Source organism: Martes martes (assembly GCF_963455335.1).
Source record: "Martes martes genome assembly, chromosome: 8".
Taxonomy (NCBI): Eukaryota; Metazoa; Chordata; class Mammalia; order Carnivora; family Mustelidae; genus Martes; species Martes martes.
Window position 1 is genome coordinate 21,170,155 of NC_137895.1, and position 19,396 is coordinate 21,189,550.

The window sequence follows — 19,396 nt, forward strand, 5'->3', positions numbered from 1 at the left end:
AGAGCATTCCTTTATAGTCCTCTTCCTAGCTCCTCATTCCATGGCCCCCCTTTACCCACTAATCACCTATTATCCACTTTCTACTTAAAAAAAGCATAAAGTTCATCTAACATGAATGACCTCATTTCCCTAAACTTCACCTCAGTATATTAGTGATTAAACTATCATCCTATAATTTCCTCCTCTGGGACTTTATTCACATAATGAAGTCTTCTCTGCTAGTCTCCTCGGTATCTATTTTCTAGCTTCCAAACCACCATCCTACTACTGATATTATTAAGATCAATAACAACCTCTCACTAGTCAAATGTAATGAACTCTTCTCAGTCCTTATTTTCTTTTTCCTCAGTGGTCCTCAGTGTTAGTGGGTCCCTTCTCCTCCTTTAGCTTCCATGCCATTCAGCTGCCTATTCTTCTCCTGCCATGTAACAGTGATCGCTGGTTTCTTTCCCTGACTCTTCTTTTCCCTCTACATTTCAAGTTCTTCCACAGTACTCTGTTCTTTCGACTCATGCTCTTGCAAAACTCTTTTTTTTCATGGTTTTGATTACTGCCTCCATGTTACCCTCAATACACATCACCAACTCTGACCTTTCACCTGGATGACTTTACTACAGCACATTTCTTTTGGAGAATTCCGGTATTATTTCTACATTATTAACTCATTAAAAAGTAGAAGTCATTTTTTCCTTCCCTATAGTTGTCCTACTTCTATTAATTTTATAAGTTTACAACTTAATAATGAAAATGCCTTAAAGTAATATTTGAATTGTCTCTCTTAATGATTGCCAATGAATCCCTAGTTCTATAATATTTAAATTACTATAAAAGAAGTTGTAGGGACAGCTTCTCCCCTCAAGAGACTTGAAAAGTAATAAGGAACTATAAGACACATTGATACAAGTTAAAATAACAAAGATGGGTAGGATTCTGATAGGTGACATTGTAGACACTGAACGAAAACACTGCAGAGGAAACAGCATTGTTTGAAAAGCTCAGAACAAGTGTAGCAAACAAAACGTATCCACTTCCGGGCAGAGTTCACAATAATGAATGTTACATAAGAGTCAACAACTATACTCTTCTTTTGGGTTTATTCACGAAAAGAAGAGCAAAAAAATATTAACATCATAAGAGATTTATGGTCATATTTCTGAGTAGGAACACCATGATATACTGGAATAAAAAAAACAAGGGCTCAGGAATCAAGGTGTCATAACTATGTGACTTAAGTAATGTCTCTGATCCTTAGTTCTCCCATGTAATTGTGAGAACTGAATGAGTTAAGCAAATGTAAAGCATTTAATACAGTTTTCACGGTAATTTTTTTTTTTTCTTTTAGGTTGAAAGAAAGTAACTTGTGCTCTTGTGGGAGAAGGATAAGTGACAGTGGGTTACTGAAGATTTCAAAATAAGAATGATACAGAAATCCAATACACAAAAAGATAAAAGCATCCTGGCTGAAGGAAATTGCATGCTCCACAGACAGAACTTAAACATAAAATTATTAACTATTTGTTCAACAAGTCTTTTATGTAAGTCTTTATAAAAACTTACCTGGATTCTTCTAAAGGATGCTGGACAGTAAGAAGTCGAGGGTGTCGTAGTCGAGTTAACTGCTGGACTCCTCGTTTTAGAGAATCAATGATTTGATCCTTTTCAAATTTTTGATATTTGTCAATCAGCTTTTTATCAAAGACAAAAACAGCCACTTCCTAATGAAAGAATTGTGCATCTAATTTTAATCAAAATATACAAAAGTAAGAAAATTTTATTCAAGTGTCACAACAGTCTACAACTAAAATCTAATGTCATGGAAATTATAGTACCATTGTAATACTTTTCTGATATCAAAAAGTTGGTTTCTTCATGATTAGTAAATCTAAATATTTTTAAGAGTATGAGACCTAGAGCCCTATCTAAGGAGAACATAGGAAAATCTCCATCTTTGAACTCTGATACACACAAGATGTATGTAATGTGCCGTACCCTATGTAGTAATCTCTTATTTAACCAGAATTCAAATAAAAGTTAAAATGTTTAAAAATTCAAAATGTTATTCATAATGATAACCCTGGATAACCTGATAACCCTACCCTACAAAATCTTGAATCATTTTTTGAAAGAAAAGTTGTGTATGTCAAGGAGTGCCTATTTATACAAAAGCCCATGTTGTAAGCAACTTCTACATATGAATAAGCTATACTCACTCTTTCCTTCAAGCCTATCCCTCTCTTATGGGCAGTAACTGGTAATGAATGGTACCAGTAACAGAAGCTGCTCTCCCACTGTTCTCTCTTTAAGAATCATTCACACTTATTTATCAAAGCACACATCCTCCTTACTATGTACTTCCTTTCATTTTCTCTGTTACCCAAGGAAAAATAGTTCCTGTCCAGTTACCCAATCTTAATAAATCAATCAAAAAATAGCTGCATTGATAGTTGATGTATGTGGAACACATCACTGATGCTAGATTTCCATTATAAATGGAAAGAAAAATGATAAAGCTAGAAGCAAAATTAACAAAGAATCAGTGCTAGCCTTCCAAACTTCCTTGAAAGATTCTGAATGACTTTTTATGAAAGTATGAATTTTTATAAAAGTATGTTTCAAAAGCCTCTAATTCAAACCTACTACTACTCAACTATCAATATCCAAGACAGTATTTTTCCACTTTATTGTTCTCTTATTATTTCTGTGCTAAATTTGGATTGTTTTTCACAAGTTAGTCTGGCTACCTAATTACCTAACAGAGATTCACTGCAGAATCCCAAACCAATACATTTCTCAAACACAACCTGTTTTAAGTTGGAGCTCCTTATATGTATTTAAGTAAGTTCAGGATTTTAGAGGATTAAGTCTCTGAAAAGTGAAAGATAACAAAGGGACTATTTAATAACTCAACTTGAACATCCCATTCCCAAATCACTTGTAAAATTTTAAGGAATCATTTCATTCCTCATACCAATCCTACAAGATAAGTTGTGACCTTAATACAGAGATGAGGATACTGTGGAAAAGGTATATGTATTATCTAAAATCCCACAACTGGTGAGATCAAGATTCAAATCCAATCATTTTAACTGAGGACCACAGGCTTAGCCAATACACCATGCTGTCTCCCCAGAAATAATACAGGGACAATAAATACAGAGCACCCCAGTAAAACATAATATATGTCTTCAGGAAAACAATCATTGAGAGATTTAAGTAACACCCATGTATAAATATATCATTGTAGCTGCTTTTTTTTTTTTCCATAATCTTAGCTCTTTTGATCATCTATGAGACACAGGAATATCAAGAGCTAAGAGTGTAATGTAATATTAATTTGAACTAAAAAACAAATGACCTAGAAGTTCAAGTTCCTATCTCACTATTAAAGTGCACAATCTTATTTTAGTAAGTGTTTTGCTACAACACATTTTATAAATGCATCTAATTTAAATGTGTTTATTTTTTCAAGATGTTTTGAGTCCTTAAAAAAAAGATCACATGAAATGGTTTTTGAGCTCTTGCAATTTCACCACTCTTAAAGAAAAACACTATAGTTCATAAAGAAAAAGAAACAATACAAAATTCTCTCTCTCAGATATTTATTTATTATTTTAAGTCAAAGATAAAAGATTTCTACATAGATCAGATTATCAACCATCTTAAAAAGAGTTTTCTTTGTTGCAGTTTAATTAAAATTAACCAATTTCAACAAAGTTGTGACTAACCTCAGACCTCATAATGACTTCCTAAAAACTCTTAGCCTGCATCTCAAAACAGACTATCATCTTTTATTTTTTTTTTTAAAGACTTTATTTATTTATTGGACAGACAGAGATCACAAGGAGGCAGAGAGGCAGGGGGAGAGAGAGAGAGAGAGAGAGAGAGAGGAGAAAGCAGGCTCCCTGCTGAGCAGAAAGCCCGATTTGGGTCTCGATCCCACGACCCTGGGATCATGACCCGAGCAGAAGACAGAGGCTTTAACCCACTGAGCCACCCAGGTGCCCCAGACTATCATCTTTTTTTTTGTTTTTTAAATTTCTTTTCAGCGTAAGAGTATTCATTGTTTTTTGCACCACACCCAGTGCTCCATGCAATACGTGCCCTCCTTAATACCCACCACCTGGCTCCCCCACCCCTTCCTTCAAAACCCTCAGGTTGTTTTAATTTATGTTTTCCTTCTACCACTTCACTACCCACTGTTAACACATACCGCTTGTGTCAAAGTCCTGACCCCCATATATATTACAGGCTTCTTAAAAAAAAGAAACCATAACCCCCACTACCCACTGCCAAAAAAAAAAAAAAAGAAGAAGAAGAAGAAACCATGCCTTAAGTGTCTCTGTATCCATTATAGGATCTACACCTAGACAACATTCAGATGTTTATTGCCTAGTGGTCAATTACTGGAAGCAGTTACTGGAAGCTTTCCATTATCATCCTGAATTAAAACCTTTTTTTGATTCTTTATTATGAAGATTTTGAAATATACAGAAAAGCTGAGGCAGTGCAATTACCCAAAATACCTTGCACTTAAGAGTCAACTGTGAATTCTAATTAAATTTGAAGCCTCTTATTTACACAAAAATTACTAAAACAAAATGTAAGAGTATTTGGCACCCTATTTTTCTTTTATTCACTTCATAGTCTTTAAAATACATTGGCAGGGGCGCCTGGGTGACTCAGTGGGTTAAAGCCTCTGCCTTCGGCTCAGGTCATGATCCCAGGGTCCTAGAATCGAGCCCTGCATCGGGCTCTCTGCTCAGCGGGGAGCCTGCTTCCTCCTCCTCCACCTGCCTCTCTGCCTACTTGTGATCTCTCTCTGGCAAATAAATAAGTAAAATCTTTAAAAATAATAATAATAATAATAAAATACGTGGGCAAAGGAAGTTATCTACTAAAAAGTATTTTTTCTCAATAACCTATCTTTAAATAAAAATGGCTATAAAATAGGGGGCGCCTGGGTGGCTCAGTTGGTTAAGCGACTGCTTTCCGCTCAGGTCATGATCCTGGAGTCCCAGGATCGAGTCCCGCATTGGGCTCCCTGCTCGGCAGGGAGTCTGCTTCTCCCTCTGACCCTCCCTCTTCTCATGCTCTCTCTCTCATTCTCTCTCTCTCTCTCTTTCTCAAATAAATAAATAAAATCTTAAAAAATAATAATAATAAAAAAAGAGTTATTGGGGCGCCTGGGTGGCTCAGTGGGTTAAAGCCGCTGCCTTCGGCTCGGGTCATGATCCCGGCGTCCTGGGATTGAGCCCAGCATCGGGCTCTCTGCTCAGCGGGGAGCCTGCTTCCTCCCTTCTCTCTCTGCCTGCCTCTCTGCCTACTTGTGATCTGTCTGTCAAATAAATAAATAAAATCTTAAAAAATATGGCTATAAAATAAATTATTCTAAAAACTAATACTTGCCAAAATGGAGACTACCTTTTGATAGAAGTCTAATTTATAACTTTTTAAAGCTACTTTGCTTACTACAAAGTTGAACTCTTGCGAAAAACAAAACAGTCTAAGTAATAAAAATCTAAGTAGATATATACCAATATGTCTAGGATTCCCTAATAGTAATCATAACCTTCACTAACCTATCCCTCAAAGCCACCAGGGATGGTTTCTGAGATACAAATATTCTCCATGAACTCTATTTTATAGACTTTTCATGACTGATAATGATGACTGCCAACCATCACACTCTTCATTTTTCAGGTGATTTCAGGGCAAAGTTCCTTTTTTAAAACAATAAAAACAAAATCTAAATTTTTATTTAGATTAAGTTTGAGAAGACTGAGAGGTAATAAGCTATACCCCTTAAAATTATTAAAGGATGTCTATGATCATTATTGACCTAAACAACTTGACTAACACATTCAGCTTTGCATAATGGTTTCTTTTATTTTAAACTGTTATTATACTTTAGCTTTTCATAATAATTTAATCATGCCTTTGCCTACACAATATCAGTAAGCTTCACCCATGAATACTGGCATTTGGATAACATAATGTAGATTTTGCAGTAAGGAAGGGACATGTCCAAGACTACATTTGGTAGAGTGGCTATAATAATGAATATCAGTTATTTATTATATAAATTTAAAAATCAATCTTCATTATCCTCATAGGAACAGCCATTTAACTAGGGGTGTTTTAAAGCTTATGCAGTAGTTAGGGCAAAAGAAACAGGCCAACATATGTGACTTTTAAGCCAAAATAAGATTAAAGCTGCCCTATTTATTGGGGGGGGAGAATGTCTATTCTAAAACTAGATTAAAAAAATAATCATAAATATGGGACACTAGAAGAGTACTAATAAATGTTAAGTTAAATTCATTTTGGGGGCACCTGGGTGGCTCAGTGGGTTAAGCCTCTGCCTTTGGCTCCGGTCATGATCCCAGGGTCCTGGGATCGAGCCCCACATCAGGCACCCTACTCAGTGGAGAGCCTGCTTCCCTCTCTCTCTCTGCCTGCCTCTCTACCTACTTGTGATCTCTCTCCCTCTGTCAAATAAATAAATAAAATCTTTTTTTAAAAAATTCATTTTGAAGAGTAGTCACCTGGCAACAGAATCTTATATCAAGATAAAGAGAAATACTTAATATAATAAATAAATGTTCAGACAGTAAACAAACCCACACATACGCTCTTTTTATTTAAAAAAAAAATCTTCCCGGGGCACCTGGGTGGCTCAGTGGGTTAAGGCCTCTGCCTTCGGCTCAGGTCCTGATCCCAGGGTCCTGGGATCGAGCCCTGCATCAGGCTCTCTGCTCATCGGGGAGCCTGCTTCCTCCTCTCTCTCTCTCTGCCTGCCTCTCTGCCTACTTGTGATCTCTGTCTGTCAAATAAATAAATAAAATCTTTCAAAAAAAATTAAAAAATAAAATTAAATTAAAAATTAAAAAAAATCTTCCCCCAAAATAATCTATTAACTTGACATAGTAGAGTTGAAAGAAATTTCAAAATGTAGAATTATTCTTCTACTCTAAAGGAAATAAAAGGTAGGTATACAGGTGGGACAGAAACTCTATTTATGTACTGCTTTTCTTACAAATTATTTAAACACATTAGCAGCCCTGATAGTTACAGTATTCCTATCTAACAGATAAGGTGATGGTACTTCAATTTTTAAAGGACATATATACAAAGCAACCATTTCTCATTTATGATTGATATATACAGATAGATAGTTTGGCCAAAAATTTCCATTTAATGGCTTATTTAAATTAAGTATAATTTAAAAATTAGAAAAGCTAATGAAAATCCAATTAAGGATGTTTATCTCAGAAATTTCTCTAAAGTAAATATTCTTTACAATGGAAATAAGAATATGCTTGAAAAGAATACCTATGTTTAGATACCATTTTAATCCTAAACACACTACTCCATAGAAAGACTAAGTCACTTATAAAGCTCTAACAGAAACACAGCAGTATAAACTCTATGCCCAGCAATTAATTACCTACCAGACATTTTATAAAAGCTTAGGAAGTAGAGGAGTAAGGAATAATTCACTGAATTTTCAAAAATTAAACAGACCCTGAGATCGTGCCATTTGCAACAACATGGATGGACCTAGCAAGTATTATGGCAAGGGAAATAAGTCAGACAGGGAAAGACAAATACCATACGATTTTACTTATATGTGGAATCTAAAAAAAACAAAACAAATGAATAAACAAACATAAAGCAGAAACAGACCCAAAAATACAGAACAAACTGATTGGTTGGAGAGATGGGCAAAATGGGTAAAGGGGAGTGGGAGATATAGTTTTCCAGTTATGGAATGAATAATTACAGGGATAAAAGGTACAGCACAGGGAATACAGTCAATGGCATAATAGCGTTGTGTGGTGACGAAAGATTAACATTTGTGGTGACCATAGCAAGATGTAGGAGACTTGTCAAACCACTATGTAGCAAACCTTTAACTAATCTAACATTGTGTGTCAACTACAGTTCAATAAAAAATTAAAAATAAGTAAAAGGAGACCCTCTGCTCAGAATGCCTTAAAAAAAAAAAAAGACTATAAAAAAGATTGGCATGAATGTGAGAAACTGTAACTATTGATGGAAGTATACATTTATACAACCACTCTGGAAAAACTGGCACTGAACAAATATAAACACTATTACCTAAGCAATTCCATGTCTAGATAATGTGTCATATATGCCAAAGGCACGTACAATAATATTCATACCAGTACCCCATATTTTAATGAAATGAAAAACTGCTATGTTCAGCAACACAGATGTATCCCATGAACATACATTTAAGGAAAAGGAACCAAACACAGCAGCACATACTATGAGTTCATTTAAATGAAGTTCAAAAACAAACAGGGAACACACACACACAAAAACAAACAAACATACAAACAAACTAAGGTTCAAAAGCAGGAAAAATTACTCTAAAGAGTCAAAGGACGGGACAGCAGATACCACCAGAGAGAAGGTGGGGAGAGGTAATGACTATGAAAAGGCATGATGAATATTAGCAATGTTTCCTTAATCTGGATGTTGGTCACTGGTGTACTCAGGGTAAACATTCCTCAACCTGTGCACTATTCCACACATTCTTAAAAATATGCTTATATTTAAAAAATGAAATAGACAATTTTTATTCCCTAAATGTCATTCTGAAATGTCTTATAACATCTCTACTGAAATTCTAAGAAGAGTAATAGTTAGGAACCAAGAGCTGCTTCTAAATGAACACTCAAAAGGGAAACTAAATAATACATAAGCCTAAATAGTAGCTTCAAATGCTTATAGGCTATAATTAATGATCTATCCACTTCAACATGTTTATATGTTTTAAGTTTATCCACCAAATAATAACTTTTAAAAATCTTCATTTTGTATACAAAACTGGCCTAAACACCTTATTTAACTATTAAAAAAATCAACTTTAAGCTTCTCTTGAAGACTTGGGAATTCTTAATTGTACATTCATAAATTACTCATTAGGAGATGTTACTTTAAAGAATGTCTCTCAAAAACAAAAACAACAGAAAATGGTTTTTGGAAGCATAAACCCAGAATAATAATAATACAGATATCCAATCAGATACAACAATGTTACCAGGCACACAAATAAATTTTTATTTACCAATTTTTTTTATCTTGCTACACTCCAGGTTTCATAAATATGCACTTTTTTCATCTGTATGTAGGTGTTTTTATTACTACTCCACTCCTCTAAGAGGGTCTCAAACATTTACATTAAAAAGGCAAAAGTTGTACATGATCTGAAAATTATAATTCATCGTGTACTACCATGAACTTGAAATAACCCTAGCAAAAAAGTACACAGAGAGACAGTCCTAACCCTAAATCCCTAGCCTGATGTTACCTCAAAGTCAAATTTAAGAGCATATAATATGCCATTAACATAAATGCAATCAAGTACACTGTATGCTATATCAAGAAAGACTGAGAGGGCTAAGAAAAACGCCCTCCCCCTCAGTGTCCCTTTACACAAGGGGAAAAAAGGACGAAGAAGAATATCCTTTTCCATTACTTTTCCTCTGGTTTCTCTAAGATCAGTATTGTCCTACAGAACTTTCAGTGACGATCAAAAGTTACTATATGTGCATTGTCCAGTATGGTAATACTAGTCACACAGAGCTAAAGAACCTAGAATTGGTGACTAGTGCACCTACGGAAATGAATTTAATTTTAACTAATTTAAATAGGCATATGTAGCTTGTGGTTACTATAGTGGATAGCACAGTTCTACATTACCTATCTTCTATAATTCCCTTTTATTAAAAAATGAGGTAATGGAAAAAGAATTAAAACTACAAGTAAGGGAGAAATTAAAATGAGGCTTCAATGCCAAGGTGGTTAAAGACTTAGCTATTCCTCAAGGAATCAGCCAGTAGTCCAGAGAGGATAGTCAGGTCAGACACCTTAGGTTTGAAAGAAGCAAAGAAAGAAGATTCAAAACTGTATCCACAGAGAGCACGGATATATTACGAAACTATCGTGTTCCACAAAGCAATAAATTTGGGGGGAAAATATAGTAGTTTCCTAAGAGAACCCAATTCTGGCATTCAGCAGTTGAGAAATGGTATATTATTGTGCAATACCTAATCAATTACCTATTATTTGTGCCTGGTTTTCATGTTCTATAAACAGCAACAGAGGCTTCAACATTATCAGAGAATTTCTGCATATGGACTTCTCATATAAACACAAATAACTAGAACTCTTTTGGCTAAGCCCAAAGACACTATTATGTTACATCCTTAATAAATAATGCAAAATTTAGTACATTTGGTGTTCTTTCATTTTCCCGTTATATAATTGATTATAAAAGTTAGTGTTAGAGGTTGGTCATTTATACATAACTTCATGGCCTCATTAATGGCTTTTTAAGTATTCAATACTTAAGAAATCACTTATTTTTCGAGCTCTTGATGAATTGAGAGAGAAAAGAATGTTCAAAAGTGACAAATCAATCAGCCTTTAAAATAAAGATTGGGGGGCACCTGGGTGGCTCAGTGGGTTAAAGCCTCTGCCTTCGGCTCAGGTCATGATCCCAGGGTCCTGGGATCAAGCCCTGCATCGGGCTCTCTGCTCAGCGGGGAACCTGCTTCCTCCTCTCGCTCTGCCTGCCTCTCTGCCTACTTGTGATCTCTGTCTGTCAAATAAATAAAATAAAATCTTTAAAAAAAATAAAAATAAAAAGTAAATAAAATAAAGATTGGCTCTGGACTTAAAGACTTCCAACCAAATGACAATAAAAACAAGATTTACAGGTCAGGTACAAACCACATACCAGCAATCTACCACAAGACCAAGATTCCTACTTCATAAAAGAATAACCAAAGCCAATTCAATCTTTAATATACTTCCTGTTTGGGAAATAAGCTGACTTTGGAAAAGTCACAAGTAATGTATATCCATAACTGGATGACTGGGACAGAGTCACTGGAAAATGTGTGTAATTAATCCGAAACATTTTATAATCTGTATGTTTCACTTGTAGAGAAATAAAAGTACTTTTGGAAACAGTGATTTTTCTTTTTAAAGAACCCTATTTCTACAGAGGTTTTAAACCTGGAGGTTTTTCAGTTCTTTAACAATTCCAATAGAAAACGGTTAGTAAAATTTAACACTAACAATCCTCCACATTTCTTTTTTTTTTTTTTTTAATCCTCCACATTTCTAAGAACCATCTGTTGGTCTCTTAAGTCAAATTAAAAAAATAAAAACAAAAATACAACTCATTCAAATGACTCTACTGAAAGAACAGTTAGTTCTGAAATAACTTTGAAATCAATATATTGTAAAACACATTACTATTCCACAAATGTACTCCCTTCTGATAATTAAAACTAAAAAGAATGTTACAGAAGTCTATTTTCCAGAAGGCTATAAAACAAAAGAATAAGAATGCACTAAATAAGAATGTATTTAATGTTGGAAAATTTTAATGGAGTATTTTGCCAATAACTTATTGACAAATTTGAAAAGGAACACAGTATTTATCCTAAAAGAAACACTTCACTAAAAATCTAATATGTGGGGGAACCTGGGTGGCTCAGTGGGTTAAAGCCTCTGCTTTCGGCTCAGGTCATGATCCCAGGGTCCTGGGATCGAGTCCTGCATCGGGCTCTCTGCTCAACAGGGAGCCTGCTTCCTCTTCTCTCTCTGCCTGCCTCTCTGCCTACTTGTGATCTCTGTCTGTCAAATAAATAAATAAAATATTTTTAAAAATAATAATAAAAAATAATAAAATAAAAATCTAATATGTGGGATGTGTGCATGGCACAGTCAGTTAAGTGTCTGCCTTCAGATCAGGTAATGATCCCAGGGTCCTGGGATCAAGTCCCACGTTCAGTTCCCTGCTCAGTGGGGAGTCCGCTTATTCCTCTGCCTACTATTCCCCCTGCTTGTTCACTCTCCCTCTCTCTCTGACAAATAAATGAATAAAATCTTTAAAAATAAAAAATTTTTAAAAATTAAAAAATACAAATCTAATATGCTTCTTTGCTCAACATTAATTTTATTAAGTAAGCAAAATTAAATTACAAGATAGGATGATATAGCAAACAAGTTATTTGTAACCAGGAGATTCAGGGCATGTTTAAAAGCATTTTTTTTTTATGACTTTGTTAGATAAAAATGAGAAGAACCCATTACTTTTGGCATTTCGTAACATAAAAATGCATTATGGTACTTTATTAGCATGTGTGTTTTTGCCAAATGGACTGTGAATTGAAACTTACCTGTTTTGTTGACTTTTTTGTGCCATTGAAAATTTTCCAAGCTAGCCCATTGCCACCACTGGCAATGTGTCGACCAACATCAAATTCTCTAGTGACAGGATTTCCCATTACAGCACTAGTGACATCAGCTGTTACTTTTGTAACAGTACTCTTTAACTTATTAAGCATCGACTCCATGGCTGCAATACTGAGTAGCTATAATTACCTAGAAACACAGGGGGACAGGGAAGTACTGATCATTTGTTTTTACTTGTTTAGGCACTTAACATTAGTTATTTAGTCTGAAAAACTTAATATACCCCAAACAGTGAACAAAACAGTCCAATATAGATAAAAGCTACATGTTGGTTTTGTCTTCAAAGAACCCAACACACTTAAATCCAATTTAGATCTAGGAACCAAACTGTTTTTTTCAACCTCAATTATTACAGACCAGGAAAAAACACATTCCCACTGGACACTGACACAAATGTTATTCAACAATATAACATGGACCCTCAACATTTTAGTGGTGTAGAGGATCTAAATCTTTCCTCACACTGAAAACAACCATATAAAACCTGAAAGGAGCGGGATGCCTGGGTGGCTCAGTAGGTTAAGCATCTGCCTTTGGCTCAGATCATGATCCCAGAGTCCTGGGATCAAATCCCGCATTGGGCTCCTTGCTTGGCAGGAGCCTGCTTCTCCCTCTGCCTGCTTGAGCATGCACATGCTCTCTCTCTCTCTCTCTGACAAATAAATAAAATTTTATTAAAAAAAAAAAAATGAAAGGAGCTAATGCTATACTCAACAATAAAGTTATATTTTATAAAATTTTTACTCACTAGTAAAGAAATTAATAGTGAATTGATTGGCAGCACCTGGCTGGCTTAGAAGAGTATGTCACTCTTGGTCTTGGGGTCCTGAATTGAAGCCCCATGTTGGGTGTAGAGATTAACTTTAAAAAAAATGAATAAACTTTAAAAAAATAAAATATTAATAACAAATAAATAAGGTAATTAACATTGAACTATGAAATCACTTGAGAATATCTTCTAAAAGAAAAGCACTGGTGGCAAAAGAACAATAAAACATGCACAGGCAACAGGTAATAAAATATGTTTAAAATTTTACACACTTCTAGGGGTGCCTGAGGGGCTCAGTGAGTTAAGCCTCTGCTTTCGGCTCAGGTCATGATCTCAGGGTCCTGGGATCGAACCCCACATCGGGCTCTCTGCTCAGCAGGGAACCTGCTTCCCCTTCTCCCTTTGCCTGCCTCTCTGCCTACTTGTGATCTCTCTTTCTGTCAAATAAATAAATAAAATTTAAAAAAAAATTTACACACTTCTGGTCATGATGCAGAAACAAAGAATGAAATGTATCCTCTCCCCTTGAACAACTAGAAGCTGGAATATATATGAAACAAATTTTCAGACACTGAACAGACAGCATAGGCATATAATCCTTGAGAAAGCAAACTAACAAGGTGAACCCTAGGATTACCCCAGCTTTCTGCCTTGAGGTACACTGCAAAGCAGAGAAGAGAGTAGAATTCCAAGCAGCAGTCTAGCTGAGTTAAAGAGTTGAACAGACAAATTGGAATTCAAGGATGCAGAGGTGGCTAAGAATTCTGGGATCAAATTTCAAGGAGAAGAGGGAAAAATCAGGGAGACAGAGAGAGAGAGAACTATGCTGAAAAAGAGCTCCAGAAATTTGCACAGAAATCTGATGCTTTGTTGAACACTAAGATGCCCATACATGGTATAAAACTCAACCAGGTCATCAAGGACCAACTAGAGAGCTATTAACTGAATAGTTCAAGTTCACACTGGGCTACAAATCACTTAACTTCTCACAAGCTAGACTAGAGAGTCCTCATTGATCACTAAAATCATTCAGCAGAAACCCCACAAGGACCATGCCATAGTAGTAGAATAAACTGTTCTTAGAGTAAAATGTACTCTAAAGCTGCCCTAACAAACTAAAAGCAAGCCTCAAATGATCAAACTAATCATAAATTACTTAACTGCCTACCAGAAAGAAACCCAATATTAAAAAAATCAGATATTTAACAATATAACTTTCACAATGTTCAGCATGCAGTCAATAATTACTAAACATGCCAAGAAACAAGAACAAGTGCTCATAATCAAGACCAAAATCAATCAATAAATACTCCAAAATGATAGATTATGGACATTAAAGACATTAAAAAGCTAATATATATCTAAGTATTTCAAGGAAAGCATGAACATGATAAAAGAAAATGGAATACCTTTTAAAAATCCTAATGAAAATTCCAGAGATGAAAAATAAAAAACTCAAATAAAAAATTCAGAGGAGGGGGCGCCTAGGTGGCTCAGTGGGTTAAGCCTCTGCCTTCAGCTTGAATAGTGATCTCAGGGTTCTGGGATCGAGCCCTGCATTGGGCTCTCCTTGGCGGGGAGCCTGCTTCCCCCCACCTCTCTCTGCCTGCCTCCCTGCCTACTTGTGATCTCTGTCTGTCGAATAAATAAATAAAGTCTTTAAAAACAAATTCAGAGGATATCATTAACAAATTAGACAAAGCAGAAAAAAAATTAGTAAAACCATCCACCTGGGTGGATCAGTTGGTCAAGTGTCCAACTCACTCAGGTCTTCATTTCACGTCATGAGTTCAAGCTGCATGTTGAGCTCCATGCTGGGCATGGAGTCTACTAAAAAAAAAAAAAAAATTAGTAAAACCTGAAGATAGAATAAAAGACTAGGAGGAAAAAAATGAGCAAAGTCTCGGCGACCTGTGGGACAATATCTCAGTCTAAAATATGTAAATGGACCCCAGAAATGAGAAGAAAAAGGAAGAAATAACATTTGAAAAAATAATGGCTAAATACTCCTGAGTTTGATGAGAACTATACAATATGTCAAGAAAATCGATAAACCACAAGCAGGATAAACACAAAGAAAACCATATTTAGACATGTCATACCAAGTAGCTGAAAGTCAGTGATTATAAGAAAAATCTTTTTTTTTTAATGATTATTTTTTTGTTTGATGTAAGATAGGAGTTAATATTATTTTTTCTCTGTCAATATCTTCGAACTGACCATGTGCCATTTTTTTTTTAAGATTTTATTTATTTATTTGACAGATGGAGATCACAAGTAGGCAGAGAGGCAGGCAGAGAGAGAGGAGGAGAGCCCGACTCGGGTCTCGATCCCAGGACCCTGAGATCATGACCCGAGCCGAAGGCAGAGGCTTTAACCCACTGAGCCACCCAGGCGCCCCATAAAAGAAAAATCTTAAAAGCAGCCAGGGAAAACAGGAAAATCATACATAAACAAAAAAAAGATAAGAATTCCCCCAGACGTCTCATCAGAAACTATACAAGTCAGGCAAATGAATGGAGGTCTCTAAAGTACCAAAACAAAAACAAAACAAAAAAAAATCAAAATCTATCAACCTTGAAATCTATGAGCCATGGGAAAAAAACTTTCAAAAAGAAATGTAACGGGTGCCTGGATGGCTCAGTTGGTTAAGCTTAAGCATTTGCCTTCACTCAAGTCATGAGCCCAGGGTCCGGAAATGGAGCCCCACATCGGGCTCCCTGCTCAGTGGGGAACCTGCTTCTCCCTCTCCCTCTACAGCTCCCCCCTGCTTGTGCTCTCCGTGCTCTCTCTCTGTCAAATAAATAAAAAAATCTTTAAAAATAATAAAATAAGGGGCGGCTGGGTGGCTCAGTGGGTTAAAGCCTCTGCCTTTGGCTCAGGTCATGATCCTGGGGTCCTGGGATCGAGCCCCACATCAGGCTCTCTGCTCCGCGGGGAGCCTGCTTCCTCCTCTCTGCCTGCCTCTCTGCCTACTTGTGATCTCTGTCTGTCAAATAAATAAATAAAATCTTTAAAAAATAATAAAATAAATGTGAAATACTTTTTCAGGAAAACAAAATCTAAGAGAATTTGTTGCCAACAGATATTCACTGTAGGAGATATCAAAAGAAGTCCTTCAAACAGAAGGAAAAAGATATCAGATAGAAATGTGAATCCACAAAAAGAATGGGGGACACTAGAAATAAAAATTATGTGGGTATATATTTTTAAAAAAAACACTCATGTTGTCTTTAGAAGATCATTTCAAACAACAATAACAAAAATATATTGATATATGAAGTAGTAAAAAATATGACAAACTAAGGACAGGAGAGGAGAAATGAAGTATATGTTTGAAAGATTCTTATATGTTAGGTAGAATAATGTCACTTGAAAATAGATTATAGCAAATTAAAGACATATAATAAATCCTAGACTAATAAGTAAAATAAAAGGGATACAACTAAAAGGTCAATAATGGAAATAAAGTGGAATCCTAAAGTAAAATGAATACAGAAAGTAGGAAAAGAGGAAGAAAGGGACAAAGAATAATTGTGACAAGTAGAAAATAGCAAGATAGCATACTTAAATCCAACCCAATAAATAATTACATTAAGTACAAATGACTTAAAATTCCAATTAAAAGGCAGAGATTGTCAAACTAGATTAAAAAGCAAGCCCTAATTATATGCTGCTTTCAAGAAATCCACTTTAAACCCACTTTACAAGATGACTTAAAACTAAAAGAATGTGAAAATATATCAAGCTAGAGTGGCCATATTCATAACAAACAGAAAAGGCAACATTTCATAATAACAAAGATGTTAATTCATTAAGAAAACAAAATCTTAAATGTGTACATACTGAATAAGAGCTTTAAAATACAGTAAAAAAATGACTGAAAGAAACAGACAAATCTACAATTATAGTTGGAGACTTCAAGGATCCTCTCTCAGTAACAGGTGGACATAGGCTGAGTAGACAAAAATCAGTAAGGATACAGAAAACCTGAACATTATCAAACAACATGACCCAAAACACCCGCCTGACAACAGCACAATCCATTTTGTTTTCATGTGTACATGCAACACTCAGTAAGACTGACTATGTTCTTCCGGGCCATAAAACAAATCTCAAAATATTTAAAATTACTTTAATACAAAACAAGTTCTTTGACCACAATGAAATTAAACTAGAAACCAGTAACAGAGAAATATCTAGGAAAAAATGCAAATATTTGGAAATTAAACACTTCTCAATAACCCAAAAGCTAAAATAAATAAACCACAGAAAATTTTTAAATACTTTGAGGTAACTGAAAATGAAATATTGGGGTGCCTGGGTGGTTCAGTTAGTTAAGCAGCTGCCTTCTGCTCAGGAACATGATTCTGGGATCCTGGGATCAAGTCCCTTTTTGGGCTCCCTGCTCAGCAGAAAGCCTGCTTCTCTCTCTCTCTCTGCCTGCTGCTCTGCTTACTTGCCCTCTCTATGTCTCTATCAAATAAATAAATGAAATCTTTAAAAAAAAAAAAAAGAAAATGAAATATCTGTGGGATGTAGGTAAAGCAGTGATTAGTGGGAACTGTACAGCTTTAAATATTTATAATATATGTGTGTGTATATACATATATGTATAAATGAAGGGGGGAAATGCCAAAATCAGTGGTCTCACCTCCATCTTCGGAAGCTAGGAGGAAAAAAAAAAAAAAGAAAGAAAATTATATGCAAAATAAGTAGGAAAAAGTAAATAAAGAGTAGAACTCAATGAAACAGACTGAATATAATGTAAAACTCTATTTAGTAGAGAAATGAAAAAGAAAAATCAATGATGCCAAAACCTATGGTTTGTTTTTTTTTTTTAAAGATAAGCCTCTAGCCAAATTAGGGAAAAATTTAAAAGACACAAATGGTCAATATCAGAATAGAGGAAACTCTACAGACTTTAATCCTATTTAAATCTCATAGATTTTAGGGGTACCTGGGTGGCTCAGTGGGTTGGGCCTCTGCCTTCAGCTCGGGTCATGATCTCAAGGTCCTGGGATAGGCCTACAAAAGGCTCCATGCTCAGCAGGGAGCCTGCTTCCCCCTCTCTCTCTGCCTGCCGCTCTTCCTACTTGTGATCTCCCTCTCTGTCAAATAAATAAATAAGTAAAATCTTTAAAAATAAATAAATAAATCTCATAGATTTTAAATAATAAGGTATACTATAAATGATCTTATGCCAATTAATTCAACAACTTGAATGAAATGGAAAAAATCCTTGAAAGCCAAAACTACCAAAATTGACTCAAGAAGGAACAGAAAACCAGAAAAGTCCTATAAAAAAGAAATCCAATTCATAATTACAACTTTTACCACAAAATAAAACTCCAGGTTCAAATGGCTTCACTGTTGAATTCTATCAAACATTTAAGGAAGAAATAATAACCAGGTCGGTACAAGCTTTTCCAGAACACAGAAGAGAACACTTCCTATGTCATGTTACATAGTCATTATTGCCCTGACACCAACAACAAATGACACAAAGGAAAAATGCAATATCCTTCATCAACATGTAAAAATCCTTAACAAAATACTAAGTACATCAAATCCAATAAATCCAACCTGATGACCAAGAGGGACTTATCTCAGGAATGCAAGGTTGATTTAATACCCAAAAACAAATTCATGTAATTTGCCATATTAATTGAATAACGGAGGAGGGACATAAAATTATCTCAACAGAAGCAGAAAAAATTTTTCACAAAATTCAATACCCGTTCACAATAAAAACTCTCAGCAAACTAAGAACAGAAAGAAACCTCCTCAGGGAAGTTGGCTGGCTCAGTCCATCAAGCATGTGACTCTTAATCTGAGGCTGTGAGTTCAAGCCCCACATTCAACATGGAGCCTACAAGGAAGGAAGGAGGGAAGGAAGGAAGGAAGGGAGGGAGGGAGGGAGGGAGAGAGGAAGAAAGAGGGAGAGAAGGGAGGGAAGGAAGGAAGAAAGGAAGAAAAAGGGAAGGGAAGGGACAAACTTTCTCAACCTGATCAATGGAATCTGTGAATACCTACAGCTAATGTTATATTTAAAAATTTAAAAAAAAATTGAACGCTTTTTCCCTATGTTTGGGAACAAAGTAAAAATATCTACTTTTACCACTTTCATTTAATATTCTAATGGAGGTCCTAACCAAAGCAATTAAGAAAATAAAATTATAGGTTTTCAGATCATGTACACAGAAAGGCAGAAGGAACCTACGAAAAAACTACTGGAACTAATATGAGTTTAGTATTACAGAATATAAGAATGGAAAAATGGCTATTTTGATTTACTAGAAACAAACACTGGAACTTCAAAAATAC

The 19,396-nt window shown here is 35.3% G+C and overlaps 1 protein-coding gene across 2 annotated transcripts in view; it reads right to left on the reverse strand.

The window, feature by feature from the left end:
* SCYL2 (SCY1 like pseudokinase 2) overlaps positions 1-19,396 on the reverse strand; it is a 60,565-nt gene that overhangs the window by 33,030 nt on the left and 8,139 nt on the right. For both annotated transcript variants that reach the window (XM_080809922.1, XM_080809921.1), the window contains exons 2-3: positions 12,225-12,429; positions 1,558-1,715 (exon numbers count right to left, since the gene is read on the reverse strand). In XM_080809922.1, the coding sequence (XP_080666048.1) occupies positions 1,558-1,715; positions 12,225-12,401 (335 nt within the window). In that variant the 5' untranslated portion in view covers positions 12,402-12,429. The remainder of the gene's footprint in view (positions 1-1,557; positions 1,716-12,224; positions 12,430-19,396) is intronic.